General features: G+C 44.6%; 1 protein-coding gene across 1 annotated transcript in view; it reads left to right on the forward strand.

Moving 5' to 3' along the window:
- The window catches only part of XPNPEP1 (X-prolyl aminopeptidase (aminopeptidase P) 1, soluble), a 27994-nt gene extending 15931 nt beyond the window's left edge, over positions 1-12063 (forward strand). Inside the window, exons 9-19 of the mRNA XM_009696209.1 lie at positions 689-778; positions 2106-2156; positions 3299-3357; positions 4040-4117; positions 4655-4726; positions 6531-6591; positions 7419-7488; positions 8677-8850; positions 9725-9801; positions 10515-10613; positions 11638-12063. Coding sequence (XP_009694511.1) covers positions 689-778; positions 2106-2156; positions 3299-3357; positions 4040-4117; positions 4655-4726; positions 6531-6591; positions 7419-7488; positions 8677-8850; positions 9725-9801; positions 10515-10613; positions 11638-11766 — 960 coding nt within the window. The 3' untranslated portion in view covers positions 11767-12063. The remainder of the gene's footprint in view (positions 1-688; positions 779-2105; positions 2157-3298; positions 3358-4039; positions 4118-4654; positions 4727-6530; positions 6592-7418; positions 7489-8676; positions 8851-9724; positions 9802-10514; positions 10614-11637) is intronic.
- Positions 12064-17080: the final 5017 nt, after the last annotated feature.

A 17080-nucleotide genomic window follows, 5' to 3' on the forward strand; every position in this document is an offset into this window, starting at 1 on the left:
ATCTAAGAACAGCTGATGATTGGGGAAGTGCCACTGGTACGGGATCAGTTACTAGTTCTTAATGCAGGGCCACTCTGTCCAGGCATAGGAAAGCTTTGTCTCAAAGTGCTGATGTAAGCTCCTTTCAGAAGTGGACAGCATGTAAAGCTCAGTTTTGCAAAGGCTTTTCATGTTTCTTGGGGCCTTTGTGTGTTTGTCAGAGCTGCTGATCATTAGAAGTGGCGATGCTTAGTGCTGGAGGAGCCAGAGCCTTGAGGGTAACAGTCAGGTAACAAGTCAAGGTGACTTTTTAGGTCTGTTCACACAGCCTAAGTTCCACTGTAGTCCCTAGGATTGGTGTTTCTCATTGGCTGTCTGTGGGCCTTTAGTGTACATCAGCGACAGGAAACCCATGGCTCAGACATTGATGTATATGGTATTTAGGATATCCAAATCTTCACCCTGCTTCCTGACAAGCTGTTGACCTTTTAGTTCCTTGGATTTCCTGTAGCTGTTCTTCCTTCAGTCAGGGACTGTTTCTCCTCTTCATTCCCCAGTGCACTCAGCTGACTAGTGGCAACCAGTATCTCACAGCGCTGAAGGTTGAGAGAGACTGCCAGAGTACAAATTGTGGCCAGGCTGAGTTATTAAACCTGTAGGATTATGTAGTCTGACTAATCCACAAGTAATCCCTGTCCTTCTGCTGCAGGCTTACCGATACCTCACCCCATATACCCCCATCTGCATTGCAAAAGCTGTGAAGAATGCATCGGAGACAGAAGGCATGAGAAGAGCACATGTAAGTGAAGCCTTGAGAGCCTCCTTGCACATGGCAAGAGATTTGCTTTATGTTTAGGGAATTTTCCTTTCAGTTTTAGTGTTCTGGATTAAAAAGCAAATAAGAATTTGGATGGCAGGATAAAAATGGTTTTCTGTCAGACATCTACTGCTGTTGAAGCAGTTTTTTTGCTTGTTTAGCATTCCCTTGGAGTGAAGAAGATTTGTAATAATGTGAGGAACCAACCTTGCTCTGTTGGAAGACCGTGCAGACTTGAGAGGTGTTGTTTAGAGTATGGGCCCTCAAAGTGATGTTCTTTCTGCTTTGCTAGTTCTGTTGTCTTTCTCAGTGGAGTCTTCAAATTGTTATCACTTGAATAAACACAGCCTAAAGAACAGAGAGAAATTCTTCGACACATGGTACAAAACACAGATTAAGATGCTCAGAAGCAGCCAGTGTCCTGAAAGCACTCTGGTTTTGTGTCATCGTTGTGACACTCTGGAACTGAGGCTGATTTCCCAGGAAGCTTCATGTTTTCAAGCAAAGAAGCTGCCTGTGAAACAGGTTCATAGTGAGGCTGAAGTTTTCTCTTGTTTATTTCCTGTTAATTTTCAAGCAGCAGTTTTCACAACAGGAGAAATGTGCCAGTTAAAGCAGGGCTGGCAACTCTGGACTTGTCCCATATTTTCTGCTAGCTTCTGGGCACCTGCTACTTTCTATTTCAATGCTTTTCTTCCCCTGTTACGGGGAAGTAAAAACACTTGTACTGAGCAGAGACACTTCGTCACATGCCACCTGAGGACAAAATTATGCCTTGCTCTTGTACACTTGTCTCCTGCCTCCTGCTTCTTGTCCCTGCATGCTGCAAGCATGTAGAAAAAGGGAAGACAAGTGGGGGTCATCAGGCAAGAGAGACGCCAGAAGCTGTGTGACAGAGACTGTGTGGTGCCCGTGTGCCCAAAGGGCATGTTCCCCTGCTGCATCACCAGATGTGTCGTGTTGTTACCTTCCATGATCTGAAATGCAAGATCTGGTGTGTTGAAGCGAAAGAGACTTGAAAGTCATGTGTGGGGTAAAGCCAGTGTTTGCTGGGTACTTGGTAGTTCTTCACAGTAAGATACTTCCTAGCAGTAAACCTTTATTAACGTTTATTTAATTGTCCAGATACATTTCCAGTGCTTGTATTACTTACAGGATGTAGAACCTGGAAAGACCTCTTAGATCATCTGTTACTTCATGTTTCTGAAACTTGCAGGGAGAATTCTTTTGTGTCAAAAACTGTTTATACTGAGGCTTGATAAATCTTTTTTCTTCTCAGTTCATTTTTCTTGCGCCTATTTTAACACAGATTAAAGATGCTGTTGCCCTGTGTGAGCTCTTTAACTGGCTGGAGAAAGAGGTAGTATATTAATTTTTTTTAACTTGGAGATTTTATTGCTATGTAAAATTCTTCATTAGCATAAACTTTTTGATAGTCTTTATAGTGCCTTTGCTAAAAGTGGGGAAACAGTTGGAGTTCTGTCTGTTTTTTGAGGGGGATTTTAATCATGCTTTCATCCAAAGCTGAATGAATTTTTTTGAAAACATGCTCCCATTCATTTTACACAGACCAAAGCCTCAGCAGGTAAGAAATGACCTGAACAGGCTTAATGTGGTGTTAATACTGTCTTGTGCTGGTCTGGTAGTGTAAATCATGAAATAATGTCCAGTTTGGTGCAATACTTTGGAATTATTCTCATGATAATCAGTGTTGTCTGGCAGTATGGACAGATTTGACGTTTATGAATGGAGTCATGCCCATGTGCAGTGAAAATGGGGTAAAGACAAATTACTCATGTTTTCCCTGGCTTAGAAGTACACAGTGAAGTGCAGAGTGCTAGGTGTTACACAGCAACTTACTAAGCTGTGCTCCTCCTGTGCTGCTGCATGTCTGAGTTCATTGACTTTACCTATGGAGATGACTTGATGACTTCCAGAAGGTGCCTTTTCACATGTCTGAGTACCTCAAGAAGTCTACCTCAGGGGTTATGAAACCTAGTTCTTGCTCCCCTTTGCTTTTTGTCCAGTCCTGGGGAAGTCGTGTCACAGCTTTTAATTTATCAAATGCCTAAAGTAAAATTTGATGTCCTTTGTTTTTCCTGCAACTGCTTCCATTTCTGATTTAAAATCATAAAAATTCTGCTAATACGATGGGCTCTTGATGAAAACTGTTTAAGCTTAGTGTAACATGTCTGTGAAGAGATGTTGCCTTGTGAGATGTTACCTCTGTACCTATCTCAGTGAAGTTAATACCGCCCTAACTGCTCTCTAGTCAGGGTGCAGCAGTCCTGCTTTGACTGTCTCTGCTTCCTGCTTCTCACGTGCCTTGCAGAATATTACTAGGTTTGTATTTGTCTTTACTGAGGAATGAGGACAGAAAACCTGGAAAGATGCGACTTCGAGACTGGGTTTCATAATGCGTAGATGAGGCCCAGTGCTTAAGCATATAGCATTTTCTTTCCTTGTTGGTGTACTAATTCAACCTACATCTTTGTCCACTAGGTTCCAAAGGGAACAGTAACAGAAATAATTGCTGCAGACAAAGCCGAGGAGTTTCGGAGGTAAAAAGTAAATCCCCTCTGGGGATGTTTTCTGGGTGGCGTTTTTATCCTTTGTTTTTATTTTATTCTTTAGAAATCCAGCTCACTTGCAGATATATTTTACCTGAGGACAAACCATTACTACAGGATTTCTTGAACACTTGAAAGAGTTGGGGAAGAATTGGGTCTCTTGGGAGATACAAGTCCCAGCCCACTGGATCCTAGCCGCTTTCCTTTTGAGATAGCAATGAGGAGTGCCGCAGGTTAGGACACTTAAATATGAGACAGTTGCTTTCTTACCACAGAGGAGTTGATGTACGAGTTAGATTTCCTACTGTTCTGATGGAGAATGAGCACCATTTGTATTGAGAGATACTCCCATGTGTACATCAACAGGACCTCTAAAAATGCCTTTGAGTAAATAAGTAACAAAGAAGAAATTGTTCAGGACATCTCTTCCCTGGGTAGCGAATTTTCTGCTTGTAAGGAAAGGGTAGAGATGGAAAGCAGGTTTCCACATGGTTGGGAGGATAGAGCTTCGATCTGTACCATTCTCCTACCCAAGTATGCTTGCCCAGATGGCTTTTAAGGTTAAGGGGAAGGCTGAGGTGATTTGAAATTGAGAATGGGGCATTCCAGGTGCCCCAGGTGCCTGGTGTGCTCCTCTCACTTGTGCTGTAGTGATCACAGTCTTTTCTTTCAGCCAACAGAAAGACTTTGTTGAATTGAGTTTTGCTACCATATCAAGCACAGGTCCAAATGGAGCCATCATTCACTACAAGTAAGAGAAACACAGCTTCTCCTTTCACCCTTCAGCAAATATAGTTGGAATGAGCTGTCTAGCTTCTTTGTGGAATCACAACAGAGTACTCCAGGGAGATGTAGTCACTGTTGATTGCCATCTTGGTTTATTCCACTAGAGCTTCCATGCTTACTAAATAAAGATCTCTCCCTGCTGGCAGCATGCATGTACAATGATGGTGATCTGCTCAGGGGCCATAGAAAAGGACTATTTTGGGGGTAGAAGTCTGGGAAAGATGAGAATGAAGTGCAAACTGTTCTGAAATATGTCCAGGAACAGATATTGAGGGTTTTGCTGGAAGCAACAAAGCTATTCTCTGTACTGTAGTGCTATTTGTTGTAGACAAATACACTTCTCAGTATGTTCCCTAGATCAGCATGTGTGAGATTTCTATCACTGCCATGAGAAATCAGAGCCAACACATCCAATCTTGCACTTAATATGGTTTCTGGACTGCAGGCGTGGGCTGAAAACCTTAAAACTGTGGAACAAAAAACTTTGTGTTTAACTGAACAGGCCTGTTCCTGAGACCAACAGAACGCTGTCTGTAAATGAGATCTACCTTCTGGACTCAGGAGCACAGTACAAGTGAGTGGGATGGATGGTGCTGAATCGCTATGTTTTCTGCTCCCAATGGCCACCTGCGGGGTCAGCTCAACAGTTGCTGTGGCAAGCATGGCAATGTGTAGTTTTGAGCGCAGTGCCCTTTCACAGAGAACCTGCTCATTGTATCCCCTCTGGAGGGAGTTTGTGAGATTCTCAATATAGCCAAGTGCATCAGTCCATGGGTGACTGATCCGTGACAGGAGGCCCTGAGCTGGCCTCAGGACAGCAGACTAGGGATGCTGACAAGCCTTGTCTGGGGTAGGGGATGAGACCTGAAAGTACAGTTCCCATCTGAGTCCCATTACCAGTGTGATGTTATCTGTGCTCTAGCTGGTGGTGCACGTTTCTCTCTGTTACAGCTCTGCTGGTGCATTGGTGTTAGAGCTGCAGGGAACAGGGAGCAGGCCTGACTGCCCTGGTTCAGCCTTGGGCACTCTGCACAGCAGCCTGCACAGCTGAGTGAGGCACCTACCCTGCCAGGATCTGCCCTATGGGCAGATTTGACTGATGTTGAGGTCAGAACAAGGTGAGGCGAAGGGGTAGGACAGCACTGCCTGGTGGTGTTCTCTGCCTTTCCAGAGAGAGACTCAGAGGCAGGGTTTCTCGTCCCAGTGACCACTTGAGTCTCAGGTGTGTTTTTGGGAAGACATCCTGTCTGTTGACTCACTCAGTGCTGTCTTGACAGTGCCATTCAGTGGCCTCAATCTCTGCAGCTGTTTACTGTGGAATTCTGACTCCATGGGAAATGAAAGAAGTGATGTTTTTAACTAGTGTAAATAGATGAGAAGTGGCTTGTTCAGAAAGATGCAGGACAGGCCTGGCCGCTCCTTTGAGATGAGCTTTGTCTTTAGAGCTATGCCTTTTTGTTATGTCAGTCAGGAAGAGCTTTGAAAAAGAACCATACAGACATCCTTTGATAAGATTTTTACAAGGAGATCTTTTTTTCCTCCCCTCTGATGACCTAATTAACTATTTCCTTAGTGCCACTATAAAAAGCAGCCCTTTGAATACAATATAAACTGGACATCAATAACACTTACCACAGCATTGTGGCAGGGATGCTCTGCTTGTCGCTGCTGAGAAGTTAAACTGTGAGCTCTTTGTGACCATGGCCTATGTGTGCTAGGGAAAAGTGTAGGCACAGGAGTGAGTGTTTCAAAGGGAACTCATTTCAGGAGCCTCTGTGCTTTTGACAGCAGGCTCGAAATGATACTTGTAGAAGGAACTTGCAGCCGGTTTCTGACATCTCCCACTAACCCCTGTCCAAATGCTGGATAACTTCTAGAAATCTTAGATTAAGACATCCTGAGGATGAAAGGGACACTAACCCCCTTACACTTCCCTTTCCTGAGCCGGTAGCTGTTGGTTGTGCATAAGTATATATTTTCATGCTGCCAATGAATCATCTTCCATACAAATAGACTAAATTTGGCCTTCTCTGTTCTGTTCTCAATAGGCAGGTACCAGTTGCTAAACCTCAAATTAGCATCATTTTTATGAGCAGTTTAGATTCTAATTTGCGAAGAGCTGTGGGATACTTATGGATGAAAGATAACATTTTGAATTGTAAATCATTATTGCTACATCTGGGGCATGTGTGTTCAGGAATTTTTGAGATTAGGAACTGTTACATCATCAGTCTTGTATAGCACAGAGCCAAATGACTTTACCAAGTTACGAGCTTAGTTGGTTTGCTGCAGTGTGACTGGGTTTTCTGTGCATTCTCACTTTGATCTTTCTTTTTCCCCCATCCCTTTGCCTCCTGCATCTTTGTTTGCCTTTGAAGAGATGGTACAACAGATGTGACCAGGACAATGCATTTTGGCACACCATCAGCCTATGAAAAGGTAAGTTCGCATCTCAGTGTGGTTTGCGATCTGGCCCTTGTTATTAGAGAAATTTAAACAAATTAGTAATGTGCCCTATTACTATATAGTCAAAATGCTCTATCAAGTATAATTTATTTAATAATATGTGGCAGCGTTTTGATAAAGACTGAAAAGGAAGCTGTCAGACTTCAGTCTTCCAAAATATAAACTAAGTGATCTAGATTAAAATGCACACTTCTTGTCTGTAAAGTGACATGTCTCCTCTAAGAAATAATAAAATCAGCAGGCTGACGATAAACGTTACTGGCTTGTCCAACATGGGAGTTAGAGGGGTGTAATTTAGTGCAAAGCTCAGTGTCTAAAGCACGGCTGCAGTAGTGGTTTGTGTCTAGTGTACCATATCAAAAACCAGTCTCAGACTTACCTGAGAAGGTCTGTGTTGGAAATTCAGCAAGGTAATTTTGTTTATTTTAAATTCCTTCTTTAATTAAAACTAATTTCATCATTATAGTTGACTCAGTGATGAAAATATGCTGTAGGGTATGCTCAGGAAGTAAAACTACAGCCACAAAGAAAATCAGTCATGTAGGTCAAGTGCATCCTGCTGCTAAACCTGCAGTCTGAGTTTGTGACGCACTTTCCATAATTAGCGGAGAAAGATCTTCAGAGTAATTTAAACTCTTTCTGCTCATGGTTTGCTTTGGCACTACCAGCCATAGGACAGCATAAGCAAATCTTTCCAAATCCTCTGCAATTTCCTACAAGATGCAGTCTTTCTTTCCATTCCCGGGGAAGGCAAAGTTTTACTTCTCCCTGTTTACTGATGGCACGTGTTTCTTTGACAGGAATGCTTCACCTATGTCCTGAAGGGACATATAGCTGTGAGTGCAGCCATCTTCCCAAATGGAACCAAAGGTAGGTTGGTGAGCTGGAATGTTTTAACCACAGCAGTGACCTCTGAAGAGCCATCAAGTGGTCTGGGAGCAACATTATGGTTGACAGGTCCAGATGTGTTAGGCGGATGTTGATGTAGCTGCCTGTATCTGTTTCCATCACAACATTTGGATTCTGGATTACTGATGCCTTCTCTCTTGACATCAACTAGTGTTGAAAATTCTGAGGGGGGAAGTCTGAAGGGTGTTCAAAGTGCTCTGGTTATAGGGTGGTAGTGACTTTCATCAGTCAATGGCAGTCTGACACATCCGTGGTCTTTATGTGTTTGGAAGTTGTCTTTGTTTTACTCGTGGACCTTTCAAAGCGAGAGGTCACTTTCCAGCTTCAAAAGGGCTGGCAAATTCTCTTCCAGGTAATATGGAATTTCTTTTATCACTGAGCAGCATGGGAAGATGACACACAAGGGAACTATTTTGATTTTGTGCAGGAGTAGCTGTGACATGCATTCGCCCCGGTGAATTTGTTGCAGAACTGTTTTCTTCATGATCAGACACCTCATACAAAGATGCCTCTTTTGAGAGTTTTCTCCAGTTTCCATTCGTGGGTCAGTCAGGAAAAAGCAGCTGCGTAGTGGCATGAGAAACCCTGGTTGAAATTGGAGGGTGTTTGAACTTGGACATACGGGCTTGGTGTTCACATGCAGGCAACAGAAATTCTCTGCATTCTGGTTGAAACAATCTGAATGACTGACCATCCAGGCAAGAAGTCTGGCTGATTAGTTCACCAAATACAATTGGCAGGTCTTCTACTTTGAGTTCACTTAGTGCAGCTACCTTTAAGAAAGGTTCTGCTTGTCTGTGGGACATTTAACCACTAGATTCTTCTGTGAAAATCCCAGTGGAGCAGGCAGCAGTGCAATGTTTGTGTTACAGACCATCTTCTGAAGAGCTGTGTAACTGGAGGGGGGGGAGGCTCTTTAGTTGAGAAAGGGGCTTGAATGTCAGACTTGCCAAATCTGCCCTGTAACTTCTAACAATCCAATGACTTGCTTTCTTTGCTTGTTGTGTGGTGTTTTTTTTTTTTTTATTTGGTTGGGGTTTTTTTGCATGTTTTCCAGGTTTGAGCCTTCAGTGTGATTGTCAGCGTCTCTGAGGGAGCTGACTTGATCAAATTCTGTCTCAGTGTCTGTCTCTTCCCCTTGGCCTGCAGGTCACCTTCTAGATTCCTTTGCCCGCTCTGCCTTGTGGGACTGTGGTTTGGATTACCTGCACGGGACAGGACATGGAGTTGGCTCTTTCCTAAATGTACATGAGGGTCCTTGCGGCATTAGCTACAAAACCTTTGCAGATGAGCCCTTGGAAGCTGGCATGGTCGTCTCTGATGGTATTTAGCATTGGTGATTCTCTCTGGTTACTGGGGGAGGGACCAAGCTCTTTAAGATGCAGAGGGAATAAATCTGACAATGATGTAAAGGAAAGGTGGGATCATAAGTTTTGGTCATGCCTCCTCAGTTTGTTATTTTAATTGTCATTTAAGCTCTCTAGGTAAAGACTGTCATTTTAGCTCTTTCACCTTCATAAAGCATCTTTGCAGCCAGGTGTTACAGGCCTGCTTCCTGCTCTCTACAGGGCAAACCTCTGCAGAGCTGTGCTGCTGACCAGCTCTGCTCTGGCATGCTGCCTCCCATTCTGCAGTGGAAGAGCTGGCAACAGTACAAGGTGGACACCAAGCTTTCAGGAGCTAATCCTGTATTTGCTATGGGCTATTTGAGGCAGCTGTTAAATCTTCACATACCTTATTCTTCCAGTAGTAAATTAACAGCCTGCTAGGGTTTGCTGAGAGACTTTCATTGAGGGCTGCGGACTCCTCTCAGGGAGTCAGGGGAGCACTCTCTAAAATACATGTTTTGGGGAAGGGGTGACCCACCTGCCTTTCCTAAAGACATTAATATTGTCAGAGTTTCTGGTATTTGGAACACATGTACTCTGTGCTCTCTCTTGACTTGCAAGGAGACTCTCTGAGCTCGAGGGCTGTTTGTCTTGTTTCTCCTCTCTTTGAGAACTTTTGCTGTCACCTTGCTCGAGGCTTGTGTGCAGATTAAGTAGTCAGAAATTTGTTTGCCTCTGTGGATGCCTGATGTCAAGATTGCTTAGTGACTTCAGTGGACTAAAGACGTGGAGGGGAAGTTTGGCCATAGGGAATAAGTATTTGCACAGTGCAGCTATGCGGCTTAGTTAATTACTGCCTGTTTCTGCAGAGCCTGGGTACTATGAAGATGGGTCTTTTGGGATCCGAATAGAAAATGTCGTCCTTGTGATCCCTGCTGAAACCAAGGTGAATGGCCTGCTCAGGATGCACCTTTCTTCATGACTCACTGGTTGTAAAACTTAAAGTACTAGAACTTGAGGTGGGACCATGCTGCCAACAGTTGAATCCTACTCAAGACTCCTGGTCTTCAAATCCCTGCTTTCATGAAGACTGATTCTAAGTCTCCTGTGCTAATGGGGGCACTGAAAACAGTTCTGCTTCTGCAGAGTTTCCATAGGTTGAAATGTGTACGTGAGAGTTGTTTTAAAATGTTTTCTGTCTGGATGTCAAAGACCAGAAGCATCTTTATTCAGCCCCTTAGAGTCATTGCTGTAGAGTTGGGTGAACTTCTCAAGTCAGGATTTTTCTGCTCTGGTAGAGAGTCCTCAGTGGCCGTAGAAACAAAACTACAGACAGATTTTGACATTAAAATTGACAGTCTGGCTGGGTTATGGTTTTAGAAATGCAAAACTGAAAATGACCATACAGTCATCAAGCTGAGTCCTGTACAATTGTGACCTGGGACATGGCCTTTAAAAAGTGACCATTGAAAGAAATAACTAAGGTTTATATAGAGATTCTTTGCCTGAGCTATAAGAAAAGTGTTATTGTGAGTTGCTGCCCTCTCATCTGAATGTTACATGCGTTGTTCTGTAGTGATGACATGAACTGAGGAGTAAGTGTGATCTGGCTACATCTCTCTCTAAAGTTTTACAACCCCATTTGTCTTTGTGCTGCAGTACAATTTCAAAAACAGAGGGAGCCTGACTTTTGAACCCTTAACCCTGGTTCCAATCCAGACGAAAATGATTGATGTTAATTTGCTGACACAGAAAGAGGTAAGTGAAACAGTAGGTTTACATTGCCTTCTTTGCACTAGAACCAGCTTGTTCTGTTCTGTTTACAAGAACTGCTGGCCTCTGTTCCATTTCATAGACCCAGAGAGCAATCCTGAGCAATCTGACTTAATTTTAAATTTGATCCAGCTTTGAGTGGGAGAGTGGACCTAGATGAGCTCTCCAGAGGTCCTTCCAATGTAAATTATTCTATGAGGAAGGCAGCGAGGACCACTCCGATGATGTTTTGGTAGTTCCCTTGATATGATATTTGCCGCTATCATCTCTTCTCTTTTCCTACTCTTGCCTTAATTTGCTTCTGTCAGACTCTGTGCTGTCTCTCCAGACTTACACTAATGACTGTCCCATGTTGTCTGTCCACTCGTGACCAACCCCATTCAGCCGCTCCACATTCTGCAGTACATACAGACTCTGAGCAGACATCAGTGATACCTGCTCAGCAGCATTTACTTCCTGAATAGCTTCATACTCTAAACTTCCTGTTTAGGTCTCCCACTACCTTCACCGTGGCTTGTTTCATCCTATTTTTCCATCATACTCTTTATTTTGCTTCAGCCCTGTTTGCATTTCCTTTTTCTGAGGAAGACTGTGAAGAGTGCCAAGATCTGCCATAAGGTTACCTGTTCAGATCAATAGGGCAACTTGTGTCTCAGGACTGCATTTTTCAGTTACAAATTTGCAAAGCTGGTTACTAGACTGTGCCAAGATAGCTATTCTGACTTGCTGGAGGCAGTGATTTGCTGAAACTTTAAATACCTGTCAGCTGAACTGAACCTTGGCTCCTCTGAAAAGCCAGGACAAACTGCTTCAGTTTATACCCTCATCAAATTTACAAGTCACTTCCGTACATTAGAGGTCTGTCTCTTTGGGACAGGATCCCATCCCAGCCTAACAGCTCAGTCCCAAAGAGCAGAAGGGCCTACAAATGTCTTTGGCTATGCATAACTTGTAAGGGCACCAACTCTTCTGTGTTTATGCTGAACGTCATACCCCTCTCTTTCTCTAGTGTGACTGGGTGAACGACTACCATCAGAAGTGCAGGGAAGTAATTGGAGCAGAACTGGAGAGGCAAGGCCGGCACGAAGCTCTTCGGTGGCTCATCCAGGAGACAGAGCCACTTGTCAGAGTACAGTAGCGCCACGGTTTCCTGCGGTGTGCAGAACATCAGGACCGCTTGGTGTCACAATAATCTACATCTTCTTGGCCATTGACACCACTGGAAGGAGGTTCTTCAATAAATCTTTGGAAATCAGGAGGGGATTTCATGTAGTGTTTCTCTCCCCGCAACGTGTGGGAAATGTGGGGGTAAGGAGGGTTACTGTCTGAACAATTTTTTTTTTTTTTTTGGGTGGGGGGAGGGATTGAGAACAGAAAGCAAACAAAACAAATGAGCATGTTGCCTTTGAAACAGGGGTCTTACTGAAATAATGGTTCTAAGAGGCAATACTGGAATATTTTATACTGTCTGGTTTTTCACTGTGAAAACTCAGTATTTTTGCATACTGGGGTTCCAGTTGCTAAGATGCTACCCACACAGCAGGACTGATCACTGAATAAAAGTTTCCAACCCGCTGTTTGCTCTGTCTGCCTTCTCTTGCAGTCAGTGATGTGTTGGGTTTGACAGATTGAAGAGGGCAAGAACCAGATAATTCCATCTTTATGTGTGCATCCAGCTCAGACAGTGAAGAAATATGTATAGGGTTGCCCGTGCTAGGCGCTGGGCAGATGTTACGGAGAGGCCTGACAGGAGCAGTCAGTTCTGCCTGTCCTTTGTGACAGATCGTGGAAGGGATGTGGTGACACGCAGCAGAGGTTTATGTGTGCAGAGCACTCAGGCCAGTACTTCTGTCTATTGTTACGACTTACTGAGTACTTGTATAACCCTTGGCAGTGCAGGATGCGTGGGCAGTATCATGGAATTACAGCTCTTCCTGGACACAAAGCAATTATTAAGTTTAAAAAAACAAAACAAAACAAAAATGCATACAATGGACAAAAGAAGGCCTCTGCAACTTTGGTTCAAAATCAGCCTGGCATTGGCCATGCGCAACGGTGCTCTGGGCTGCCAGGCAGTGCACAAAGACATCTAGTGGTTAAGTGAGCTGCTACAAGTTAAACACAGGTAGGAGAGCTTCCCGTTCCCCGGAGTGGGAGTCCTCTGCTCTCTGGTCTTCTGAAAATCACTGTGCAGGTTCATCAAAGCATTGTCCATAATGTTACATGATGAGGTAAGAATATGTTTACTAAAAGAAGTCGTCATTCTTAACATTTACACTGAAAGTGTTTTGATCAAACTCAAGTTCAATATTAGATCTAAAAAGAGCAATTGGGTAACAGCAACTCAAATTCCTGGTATTCTAAGGAAATGTTCTGTGCTAATGGAAATGTTCATATACATAATTTTCTCTCCCCCTCGCCCCAAGAACTTCTGAGAGGGAAATACTAATCTCTGTTAAATGACATGAAATTAGTATTTCCCTCAAGAGTTCTGGAAATTGGAAGCAGTATCACGTAGCTGAACAGAAAAGGACTGGGAAGACAAAGTTGCCTGGCCTCCTAGCTATGTTATCCAAGAAGGTGATAAAACAAAAGTGCAGTAAGTGCTTTAAAAGGTCATTTTCACACCCTAGCCTCAGCAGATAGGTATATGTACTTAAATACCCGAGTGGTTTCCCACTACCACCTGGAAGTATTAGCTTTCATCTCAGCTGTGTCTATGGGAAACCCGGCTCACACATCGGCCAGTCCACAGAGTCTCCTGCGTATGTGCTATCAACTGAAACAGATGGGGGAAAACATTTCTACCACAGGTGCCTGTTGCCTCTGTAGGTACTGACTGTGCTGCATGATCAGAGGACAAGAGAGGGATCTTTGAACACATGGTGCTGGGACAAATTGGGACTTTCAACGCCACAGTGTTCCCTGGCCGGGTGGGAGACCTCTGAGGCTGGAAGGCAGCTGATTTCCAGGGTGATGGTGGAAGTTCAAGTGGAGGACTCTGCTGGTGTAGACCTGTGGAGGGGCTGCACTGGCACTGCTGACCACAGATGTTCCCAAGAATGGCGTCCCAGATGTCCTGGCAAAGACCCAGCCTGGGTAGGTCTCTTCTCAAACTCAAGGGCAAGTGTTTCCCACGGGAAGGCAGAAGAGTAGGATTTCTACCAAATGGTGAAACACAACAGCCAGGGAAGCTTTTGTCCTCTTGACCCAAGGCCACTGTGGGTGGCTCAGGCACCTCAGTAGGGAGAGGGCACGTGACACCGAAAGCAATTTGCCAAGTTGAATGGCCTTGTTAGACCTTTTCCCCACCTCGATTCCCTCTTTACAGTCAGATGCCAACCTGGGGCCATTCCCACCCAGATCCCAGACATTCATGGGTCTTTCCCATCCCAAAGTCCCCTCCAGTGCACAGGGCCAGAGGTGGGGCAATCCAGATTTGTCTTCTCTAGGCACCAGCCCGGGGAGCCTCATCAGGTATCTCCTTCCCTTTACTCCCCAGCTCATCCACCCATGCCACCTCAGCCCTGTGGGTTTTTGTTGCAGAGAGTCTGCCACTGCGTCTTGGTCACAGCTCGGAGATCTTTACCCCTTTCTAAGATTTGGGACCTCAGCAGAGGGAGACAGGGTGTTCCGCCGGGCAGGGCTGGCTGACACGCATTCCTGGCTCTAAGGCATTTTTCTCTCTCCCTTTTCACTCCTTGAAAACACAGCTACATTTTATATTCTTTCCTGTCTGAGCTTCAGGTTTCCAGTGGAAATTAAACTTGGCTTCTTTTTTTCTTCTTCTTCTTCTTCCAGGTTTTGATTTATTCCATCAGTGCCTACTTTCCCTGGGTGATCTCTCCCTTCCCCTCTCCTGGTGGAAGGAAAAAGTTAAGGAAGAGAGGAGCAGGGAAAAGAATGAATAGAAACTAAATTCCTGTCAGGTTTGAGTTTTATTTTTGTATGAGTGCCATCTACAGAAATTACCATAAAATTATGCTGTTCAAATGAAAAGTGTAATTTTATTTCATTTAAAAAAAAAATTATTTTTTTCCATAGAGGCTTTTTTTGTTGTTGTTTTGGGAAGGAAGGGGCATTTTCAGTAACAACATGCTTAGTGGTCTATTTTCAAGCCATTCGTTTTTGCAGTATTTTTAACCCAGTGGGTGTCTCATTATTTTAGATCATGCTGCAAAGCACATTTCTGCCCCTTGTACAGGCTCTCTTACAGGGGTGCTTGCTGGCATAAGCCCGTCTGGTCCTACCACTTCACCCAACCTAGGAGCTCGGCAGGTACATGTGCCTCGCCGCCACCGCCGCCACCACCTGATCCTGTTTCTACCCTTGGGACAGGACACTTCAGCAAATGCAAACCACACTCAAGGTCCATGTGGCCACCCTGATTTGTGTCACCAGAGCACTTCCCTCACAGTCCCCTGCCCAGCTGTTTGTCAACATTTGTGTTAGAAATCTTTAGCTATGCTGTTACTGGTTTTGGGTCTCCGAAATTCTTTGTTTCCCTTGGAATAAAAATGTTACAGCAAGAGACAGACCCTGTTTTTCAGTGAGGAAAATCCACATCAGCTTTACCGTTCAATCACAAATCATGACTATGCATTGGCAATGTGCCTGCTGGCGTACAAGGCTTTTGAGGCAAATAGACCATTTCTCCTTGAGCAGAGGGATTCATACTCATTCATCACCAGCAACAAATGCTCCTTCCCTCTGTAAGGCAGGTGACTGCTTGACTTCTTCACAGTCACCCCTTCTTCCTCAATCTGTGGGTATTACCTTAAGTGTGCCTGGCAGCAGTAAAATCTAGTTGTTTTTTAACTTAAATGGCCCATAACTCATATATAACGGAAACTCTGTTATTGTTCGCATGACTATTAAACCCATCATTTTCCATGACAGCTATTGGAGCAAGTTTTGATTTACCCCAGTCCAGCCATAGAAAAAAAAAGAAAACTTCTGAGAACATTGTTGCTGAGGACCTCCTCAGCAAACCCATCAAACCAGCCTGACATTCAGGCTGTACCCAGTGAATTAATTCCCCAGTAAGGATGAGGGACTGGGGTGTGTTGTGGAGCATGGATGCTTGTTCCTGTGGTTCCTTCAGCAGATAGCAACAGTGAGAGCCAGGTGGTTGGAGGAGCCAAATACTAGAGCTGTCCTGAGGATCAGGAGATGATATCTTCTTTCCTTTGCCACTTCTCCTCTGACACGTGGTGCTCTGAGGGGACTCCCCTGGGATGGTGTGTGGCTGAGGGCAGCGTGGAGCACACCTGCATTTTGGAAGATGCTCATGAGAGGCTGAATCAGGCTCCTCAGTCATGCAGGCAACTCTCTAAAAAACACCTGCTTGTTGGCACCTGTTGCCTGGAGAGGACCTGTCTTTGCCCAACACTGTCTCCTTTTTGCACTCAGTGGGGGTGAGTTGGCTGCTGATGCTAAGGATTATTGACATTTACTTTTGTTGACTTGTAGCGATTCACACCTCATTCCTGGAGTCCTCTGTCTTCTTTTTGGGGAAGAAACTGCAGGCCTGGGCATCTGGCGGAGGTGTCTGGAGATCAGGAGTTAAATGAGTTGCATGGTGTCACTGCCCTCAGCTTGTTTTACATGATTAGGATGAAACTCCCCATGGCTTTGGATGTAATAAGAAAAAAAAATGAAACAAGAACTTCTGGAGGGTAGAAATATGAACTGGGTTAGTGCTTAATTAAGTTGCCTATTAACTGTTGTGTAGCGGCCTGGAAGAATTTTAATGCACCAATTAAAGCAAGGAGCTCTCTCCTCGGCTTTCCACCACCTCTGGGGACGCTGTCAAGAACGAGGAGCTTGCAGATCAAGTGCTGTTTGTTTTGCTCCTTCCAGCTTGTTAAAAACCATTCTAAATTTGGGATGCGGTGGATGCTCACGGACATGTTTGCTCCCACAAGGCAGCGGAGTGATGTCTGTCTGATAAAGATTAGCATTGGAAAGAAATGGGACTGTAAAGCTGTCTGACCCCATAAAACCCCTCCTGTTTCCTATGGTTTCTCTGTGTTTCTGCATGAGGAGGAGGGGATCGGTGGCCGCAGGGCAGCTCCACACTGACAGTGGAGTGCGTTGGTTTGGCACACGCAGCCTGGACAGCCTGCATGGGCTCACAGCACACGTTTGGAAGGGATGTGCCGAGTTATCCTGCCTGTTGGCTGGCTGTCCCGTCACCGTGCCGCACGACCCTTCAGGAGCTTACCTGGCTCCATCGTAAGCTGCTAGGATGGAGGGGTCCCTGTCCAAATGCACCTTGTGCAAGGTGGTCAGACAGCATGGCTGCTCTGATGACTAGGAAATTTCTGATTTACAGCCAGAAGGTACTTAAGGCCATTTTAGTGCCATTTGCTCAAATTGCTCTTTCTCCCTGGTTGTTTAACCTTCCAAATGGGCTGCTGAGGAGAAATTGTACCTCCTACTTCTGAGCA

The sequence above is a fragment of the Cariama cristata genome, unplaced genomic scaffold (genome assembly GCF_000690535.1).
Source record: "Cariama cristata isolate BGI_N322 unplaced genomic scaffold, ASM69053v1 scaffold7040, whole genome shotgun sequence".
NCBI classification, from domain to species: domain Eukaryota; kingdom Metazoa; phylum Chordata; class Aves; order Cariamiformes; family Cariamidae; genus Cariama; species Cariama cristata.